Consider the following 9,195-nt stretch of genomic DNA (forward strand, 5'->3'; position numbering starts at 1 on the left):
GTATAAGGGACACACGATCAAAGATTTACTTGTCTGACTATTAATTACAAAAATCAATTACAATTTCAATGAAACAAAAAAAGTTGCCATAAAATGCTTCCGAAAATTGAAGTTGAAAATATCATATAATTTTTAGTGCTAATTTAGTTTTTTTTAAGTATAACTTTATTATTGACCTACGCGTCTTTTTGCACAACCTTTAGCTTAAACATGTTGGATTTTATGCCATTATATTTTCTCGATGTGCAAGATAATTAATTACTGCTTAATCTTATCAAGTGTACTTATAGATCCAATACAATCAACAAAATAAAAACTTTCCACCAAGTTTGTAAATTGTATATTACCTGGGTTAGTGTAATCTATATTATATCAAAATTTACATATATTCCACATCTAATTGTGGTAAAAACTTTTTTCTAAATCACGATTTATTAATACTTTTAAAAAGCGAAGCTTTTCTATAAATAGGGTAGGTCAGTATGTCCGTAACGGATAGCTTTTTTGTTATTTAAGGCATCTTAGAATTGTCATATCGATTTCAAACTTTGCATGATGGTTCCTATAGGAGTTAGGTACGAGTTAGAAAGAAATCGTTATGTATGTATTTACGTATGTAAAATAATATGTTCATGGTATGTTTTTTAAAACTTGGTAAAACACTTTTCCTTCGTTGATAAATATGTTTGAGCAAGCCTAGGACTATAAAGTTTCAGACCAATAGTACCAATCCCATTACCTGTACTAAACTTCCCTGTAAAACAATACACAATAAGTAAAAAATCTTATAGCAAAAAACTTTTAACCTTCCTTGAATTCCTACACCACTGACAAGATTCCCTGAAACTGGTTAAACAATTGGACCATCCGTTCTCGAGATCTTATTTAACATAAAGACAGACATACATCAATGCTACTCTTTATTACGAAGGATTGGGAGATTTTAGTTTTGTTCTTCCGAGCTTGGTAACAATATTTATTTCATTTGTCCCTGATTTTTCACACACAGACAAACACACACACACACAGACAATCACACACACGCAAACAACTTCCTCACTCGGAGGAAAAATCTACAAGTCCTTTTTCCATTTGGCCATTTGTACAATTTTAAAAGAAGAGTATTTGAAAAAAGGGGGTGTTGCTGAGGGAGATAGTGGAGATGGGGAAGGTTATAGAAGGCAGGTGGTGTAGAAAGGGGGGGAGCAGGTGCAAGCTTTATTCTGTCCTTGCCTATGCACCCCCAGCCCCTCGCACCATTTCTTATTCCCATCCCCTTTTTTTCTAATATACAAAATCCCAACTGCCTTAGTTTACAGTGCTTGCTACCAAGTCATCTGTTTAAAACGACGTTTTACTAAAACCGTACACAATCTTTAGTATTTAAACTAACAAAGGATTAGGAAATCTTTGTCTTTCCCTTGATTTTTAAAGTAATCTTGGAATATGACAACAGATGAATAAATAATCTTACTTTAAAATCTCCTTTGTGGAGTTTTGTTATTTGGTAGCAGATAATTATTACAAAGAAGAAAGGATTTTAGAATAATATAACTAACCTTGCCCTGTCCATCCATCCTGGATTATTAAACAATTTTCAGCTCTTTTTTTTACTTCAATCTTATTTATAAAAACAATACAAAAATAAACAATTTACTTTAGAAAACTAATACTATAGATTGACAAAAAAAAAATTTGCTGTTTAGTATTTTGAACTGTATTGTAAAAAATCTATTTCATCTGTATAACACCATTTCCTTTCCCCTTTTTAAATCCTAATTCCCCAACTGCCTTCACATCCCCCTCTTTTAAACCCCTGTATCAAAATTCAAATCCACCGACCATCCTATTCCTATATTCTCCCAACAAACTCTGAAATTCAGTCGGATCTTGGTCACCAAACTGTAGAGACATGAACACGCGTGTATACCGCGTTCAATTATTTGTGTCCAAATTATTTCGAGGATTTGTTCACAGTATATTTACAAAAGCGTGAAAAAAGGCGCGCAGTTTTTATGCTTGATTCACACTCACGCACATTTATAGAGAGTGTGTGCGTGTGCAGGTTGTGCTGTGCGTGGAAGCAACCACCTGTTACACCTTCCAACAACACCTGATCGACAACAACCGTTGCTCTAGGTTATAAACCACCACATATGCTGTGGAATAAAACAACATCATTTTAAAATAGACTTGAATAACAGCAAAACAATGTTTTATTCATCTCCAACAACCGCAGAACCGCCGTTTCCATTTAACCAGCGGCGGGTGGCAGTATCAACCGCCAACCAGTTCAACAATGAAGACACCGCCTTCAAGTTTGATTCCAGACTGATTATTGTGGAAGAAAAGGAAGAGATTTATGAAGACGATGGTCAAGATTCTGGCATTGGTAAGTCGTTGTTCAAATTCTATCATAAAACTGTGACAAAGGCATTGTTTTATTTTTACAAATTGTTTTTAAATATCTTACATATACTTTAATGATTATATTTAACAATATCTTTGTTATAATCCTAAAATAACCAGTATTCTATATATTTTATAGTTATAAAGCATAACATTTTAATTGTTTTAACTTAATTAATTCTTTCATCCTCTGAACTAAATTCCAATGATTTTGACATTTTTGTTAAAAAATTGTTGCTTAATAGTTTTTAATTGTTTCACTGAATAGGTTTAGATTTTAGTTTAATTAAAGATAATTTACATAAAGGATTAAAAACTCATAGTAGGACATTAGTGCGATAAAAACTTTTTTGTCGAAAAATCCATATTAGTATAATGGACTATTCTAATATGACGACATTTTTATAAGCACTTTAAAGAGCTTCTATTTTAGATCTTTTCACTTATTTGTCTATCTTAAAAAAACTTATCCTTGACCAAAGCATCCTAGAATGTCATGGTTCCTTTATACAAGGTTTTAAGTTAAGGTATACAAATAAAATCTTTTCCTTTAACATTCATTAATAACATTATTGTCTACATCTTTTGAATTCTTCTAAGGCCAATTTTTACTTTTAACTTGATAGTTTGCGCGCGAATTAATTATCCAACCTTTGATTAAAAACCTTGGTGTCTCCATGCATAATGATCCAATGATGTGACTTTTTTATTGGACGCCAAAATTCGGTTTTGACATTTGTACATCGTTCACATTAATTGTTTCTTTTTATGAATTCCTATTAGTGCAGCTACTCTATACTTATGTTACGCCGATAGATTCTTCCAAAGCAGTGGCATAAATTTAATGCTATAAAACACCGCAATATTCCCCTCGCCCTAATCATGCTCTCCTAAGTCACATAGGCACTAAAAAAATTTTCGGTACAAATACAAGTACAAAGAAACTTAAATGGTACTTTTCTTATTTACTCCCTCCTAACTGAAGGATAAGAAATTGAAAGAACCTGCCATCCCTTTATTCATCTTCTCAAGGTTTACAACCCCTGTCAATTTTCTGGGCATGTACTTTATTTCAATCAATCTATAAATAGTCTATCATTTCTATAGCAGCCATTGTACAAACGATGGATTAAATTCGGGTCGATCGTTCTATTTGTGTAATGTTTCTGTTTGTCCTTCATGCTCACACACATCCTACACACAGCCAATTAAATCATCATTCTTTTTTCCTCGTTATTCAAGCACTTTTTAAAAACATTTTGTCTTTAGTTCCTTATTCTATTATTTTAACTTAGATTTTCCGTTTTTTTTGTATCTATCCTCTTTTTTCAGCTCATTTTTACTTTTTCTACCCCTACGTTCATATTCGTCATGAGGGTTGTAACTTATCTGTGGGTTTTTTTTTCAGTAAGCGTAAAATGATATTCCAAATTTATTGGTTAACACACAAACAATTCTTAAAATATACTTTTGAAAAAAAATGAACGACTTTGAACATTTTTACTTAGCTACAAATTTAAAAGCTAAGCAATTAGTCAAAACGTAATCAATTTTGCAGTTTACTATGATTTTTTAGGGGTTATTCTTAAGACGATTGGATCTTAATTTGTTACATGTATCAAACATGAAATAAATTATCTAGAAAAAATACATTATTTAGTTGTACATTTTAGCCAATTATTTTTATGTTGACAAAATATTTGAATAGAAAAAGTTTTAAACTAAATGTTCATGCATAGATACTAATTAGCCTACATAATATCATTTTTTTAATAAACATTTTGTCACAGTTGCGTAGCAACTCTACAATTCACTTGTTTCATAGGTTATAATAACTTATGATTTTCTTGTGAATTTTAAAAAGAAAGAGATATTAAATATAAAACTACTTTGTTTTCCATTTTTCTAACTTTTAACTGTCGCATTTCTCAGATTAAGTACTTTCCTTTATTCAATAATCTGATCTACTATAATTGATGTTGTTATCCTTGTTTTAAAATAAATAGTTTTTTAATGGTATATGGTATAATTATCTATACGACACCATTCAAGTAATGCTTTAAATTAAAAACAAAAGCTTTTTTCAATGCCTATTATCGAAGTTCTTTTATATATTTTTATATAAATAAGATATTTCCCCTATTTCTCCATAATGTATAAAAAAAAAACAATAAAGCTCTCAGAATTTTGTATACTATTTTTTTTTTAGCGATGCTACTTTTTAACTTATTACTTAGTATGTATAGCCCATCCTTTTTGTGCTATTGTTCTGAGTATTTACTTTTAAAATGAAGGGTGTTTTCTAATTGCGAAAGAAGTAAAATTTGCAACAAAAAGTTTTAGTTAAAATGTTTTCCTAAATCGATGTACTTTCCTTTTTTCCTATATTGTTAAGTTATGGATGTGTGGTTCCTTGTTATTATTATGTGTGCGTAGTCAATTAATATGGATGATTTGCATTATCTAGTGTGGATCTAGGATGGACGGACGGACAGACATGTACGCACCTGCGCCAGCGCTTCAGGGATAGGACAATGGGAAAGATAGATCATCATTAAAAGAAAATCTTGTGTGCTTCAGTCAATAAATGGTACTAAATAAAGATATCAAGACTGTCTTATGTATTTTAGTTTTCATGTTGGACAAGCTAATCATCCTTATATTCAAAATTATTATATCATTATTCATTAATTCCAAAGAGTTATTTCGTTAACTCTATTCTAATAATTCTTTCTAAATCCATGACTTACACGCACCTGCACACACACCTACTCACGCATACACACACACACACACACACAATCACACACACACACAAACTATTTTAAAGTTTACTAAAAAAAACTGTTATGTCACTATTCAATTATTTACAAAATCTAAGAAAAATAGAAATTTTTATCATTAATCTTTTTTTCTAGGCTAATTTTCTATATTTTATGAAAGTTTTTTAATATATGTCAACTTTAGAAGAATAGAGCCTCTAAAACTTTGGTTTTCTAGCGTTTGTATGTCTGCCTTGTTTCATTATTTTCAATTACATATTACATTTTTTAAAAGCGAAGCTTTTCTATAATTAGGGTCGGCCCGTCCGTCCGTCCGTCACGGATAGCTTTTTTTCATTAATTTAGGCATGTTAGAATTGTCCTATCGATTTCAAATTTTGCATGGTGATTCCTTTAGTAGATAGGTACGATTTAGAAAGCGTAGCAACTCTATAATCATTACCAAAATGTCCGTACGTCCATTTTAAACATGTTGATTTTTTTACTTTTTTAACAACAAATTTTTATGTGAACTAATCATCTGGTTAATCTGTTTTTTGGTATATTGATTCCTGGGACAACAAAGTAAAATGTAATAAGCGAAGCAACTCTATAATCAAGTCCTAAAAATGTAAGTATGTCCATAAATATTATCCTGAATCAAACAGTTTTTTTCAACAAATTTACTTACAATTTTGCTTTGACCCTTATACATTTATATTATGATTATTCAGTTCTGACACTATACAAGTGTTAATGTCCGTTTGTCCTACCGTTTCAGTGCTTCGCTTTTATGGATGTTGTCATCCTTGTTTGCCAATAATGAACACTTTTATTTTGGGAAAAATAATAAACACATAAAATTCCCTAATAAATTGTCCCAATCGACGAGTCTACAAGTGTAAAATTTTGTGGCAAAAAAACATTTTCTATAGAATTTAATAGAATACAATATATAGACACATTATTATGGCCTAAAGTCTTTTGATGGTGAAATGTGACAGTATGATTTTACTTATGCTTAGCCTTAAAATGTACTGGAATTTTTATGCAAATTTTATCTAAAGAACAAGTTTTTATTTATACTTGTCAGTTGCAGTTTTGTTCCCACGTTAAGTCGTTATTGCAAAACATCTAAAACTTTTGACAATAAAAAAATCATTACATTTTTAAAAACTAGCATGTCTTTTTAATGGAGTCTTTAGAAAAGATATTGTATTTATAAAAAAAACTTCTTTTAATTTTAACGCTAAAAATTATTTTCTGTGCTTTAAAAAATATAATGATACCAAATGATAAAACCGTTGGACAAGTAAAAAACATAACTAAGGACATAATTTAATGTCCTTTGGCGAGTAAATTCTATTCATATGGAAATGTTTATAAAAATTTTGGTATTTCAATGAAATATTGTCCTGGTAAAAAACTTGTAGAGCCTCCTTGCAGGGGGTGGAATATTTAAAGGAAATAAAAGGGAATTGTTTGAGTAAATGACCCTCTGCATGGGTTAGAAAAAAAGGGGAAGTGGGTTTATAATGGTGACAATATAGTTATGAAAAGACATGCTGGGATATGAAAGTTTAAACAAGATCTATAATTAACACAAAATATGAAATTTTCTTTCACTAACCTCCTTTTTTTATTTTAGATTCCGAGGACTTATCAAGTGTATCACCTGGCAGTACTTATTCATCAATATCTTCACCTCCACTTTACTCACCAACTCTCCCACCATCATCTACTATTGACAAGTCTCAAGATGAACCTTTATCATTAGTTGTAAAAGACAGATCAAATGCCTCAACTCTCCCTATTTCTACCTCAACCCCAAAGCATTGGAAGAAATCAATAAGCAGGCATTATCAACAAGATACTTGTGAAGAAAGTCATACTGTCAATGATGTTACTCTAGAGAATGTAGAAAATAATGAAGATGCAACATCTGCTGTACAAGCACTACTATCTTTGTCAAAGCCAAGAATATCTTTACCCATCTCTGATTCATTAAGAGCTTCTGATAGCACTGAAAGATTTATACATCCAGTAAGCAATTCTTCAATCGTTATTCCATCAGCAAGTTTATCATTAAGTGAAGCATTCGATTTTTCATTGCCAGCTGAAAAGAAAATAAAGCTGTCATCACCTCCAAGTGTACCTACTCAACACTTTATTGTAGTTAAACCAGTTGTTACTAATCAAGCCAGATATTTGCCTGTTCATCAGCAAAGCATTCCCCCAAGACATATATACCTACCGCAGCAACCAGCGCCTTTGAAGGAGGTTCAATCAAACATCCAACTTTCTTCAAATCCATCAAGACTTCCCTTTTCAATAGCTTCAATTACAACAGCAAAATCTTCACCTACTTTTTCCTGGACCCCTTCACCAATGCCACAAATGACTTTAATGCCTGAAAATAAGGCTATCAAGCAAGAACCAATGTATTTACCTTCTTCTTTCAGTGTAAAAAACACAGAGGATATTCATATAGATGCTAATTCACCATTCTTTTGCCTTGAATGCAAAATATCATTTTCAACGGAAGCATTGTATCAAAAGCATCAGGAAATACATTCTTCCAGCCAACCTAGCAAACAGCTTTCCTGTAAATATTGTCAGAAATCGTACAACAGCCAGTCAGCCCTGAAAATGCACATCCGCACCCACACATTGCCGTGTAAGTGCCCGGAATGCGGGAAATCCTTCTCGAGGCCGTGGCTGCTGCAAGGTCACATGCGGACACACACTGGAGAAAAGCCCTTTGCCTGCACACATTGTACCAGAAGCTTTGCTGATAAATCCAACCTGCGTGCTCATCTACAGACACACCTGCAAAATAAGAAATATTCATGTGCCGGTTGTGGCAAATCATTCTCTCGCATGAGTCTCTTGTCCAAGCACACGGAGGCGGGGTGCGAGGGATTACAGACAAGAAATGAGGAGTGTGTTGAAACTTTAATTGGACTTTCTGTTGGACAAATTAGAACTTAATTTAAGAGCTTAAGTTTAATGTACATATCGACTATTTGTAATGCATTATTTAGAAAATATCTTTATATTTGTATAAAATATTTTTATCTTGCCTCTTACATATCAATTCATTCTTTAACCAAAGCATCTTTTCTGTATACTTTCCTATATATCTTTAACTTTTAGAGACTTATACATTCTAAACATACATGCAGTGTCGTTTCTAGTTTAATTATGAATAAATAAAATATATCTCTATTTTGTATGTCTTATTCTGTTATATTTAGTAGAATAATTTTCCTTCATTATTAATAATTTTTGTACAAAAAATACACCAGTGAAAAAATATTTAAATGTGCCAAATCGCGTCACAAAGGCTAAAATGTTATATTAAGTAATAATAAATAATTTGAATTAATTTTTGGCTTCAGTTATTTTTAGTATCAAAGCTCCTATAAAACTTACCTTGTTCGTAAAATAATTTTTTTTATAAATAGGATCGGTCCATACATCCGTAACGGATAGCTCCTTTCTTTAATTTAAGCATGTTAGAATATTGCCCCAGAGTGGTCGTAGGACCGTGCAAACAAAACAAGAATTGCTTTTAAGATTTTTATTTTTCGTTGAAATGTGTATAATACGATTCTTTTCATGATTTTTCAGTATGGCTTAGAACCGGTTCTAAAGCATCTAAATTAACCCGATCCGAAGCCCATCTGGAATAAATTTTCCTATAAATCTGAGTTTCTATTGGATTTTGATTGACGTGAAAATTACATAACACGTCTTTACTCCATTTGAATAAACTTACCCTTGTAATTGCATGACGATAGTTTTTTTTGCTGTTTATGGTATTTTAATTTACATGCTTCAATGAGAAAAAAAGCTATTTCTAAAGTGATTGCATTAGTTGTATTACAGTATGGTATTAATTTCTTTAGAAGTACATAGATTTTTAAAAGCGAAGCTTTTCTATAATTAGGGTCAGTCCGTACGTCCGTCACAAACGGATAGCTTTTTTCATTAATTTAGGCATGTTAGAATTGTCCTATCG

At 31.5% G+C, this 9,195-nt stretch overlaps 1 protein-coding gene across 1 annotated transcript; it reads left to right on the forward strand.

Annotated features, from left to right (window-relative positions):
- Nucleotides 1-1,881: 1,881 nt before the first annotated feature.
- Nucleotides 1,882-8,559, forward strand: LOC145315404 (uncharacterized). Its single transcript, XM_080155389.1, has 2 exons — nt 1,882-2,392; nt 6,820-8,559. The coding sequence occupies exons 1-2, from the start codon at nt 2,212-2,214 to the stop codon at nt 8,160-8,162; spliced, it is 1,524 nt and encodes a 507-aa protein (XP_080011515.1). The 5' UTR covers nt 1,882-2,211; the 3' UTR covers nt 8,163-8,559.
- Nucleotides 8,560-9,195: the final 636 nt, after the last annotated feature.

The sequence above is a fragment of the Acartia tonsa genome, chromosome 1 (genome assembly GCF_053477335.1).
Source record: "Acartia tonsa isolate MP-2025a chromosome 1, ASM5347733v1, whole genome shotgun sequence".
Taxonomy (NCBI): domain Eukaryota; kingdom Metazoa; phylum Arthropoda; class Copepoda; order Calanoida; family Acartiidae; genus Acartia; species Acartia tonsa.

Coding starts and splice junctions, on each gene's coding strand:
- LOC145315404 (XM_080155389.1), top strand. CDS start 2,212: ATGTTTTATTCATCTCCAACAACCGCAGAACCGCCGTTTCCATTTAAC. Junction 2,393..6,819: donor TGGTCAAGATTCTGGCATTG/GTAAGTCGTTGT, acceptor TTTTTATTTTAG/ATTCCGAGGACTTATCAAGT.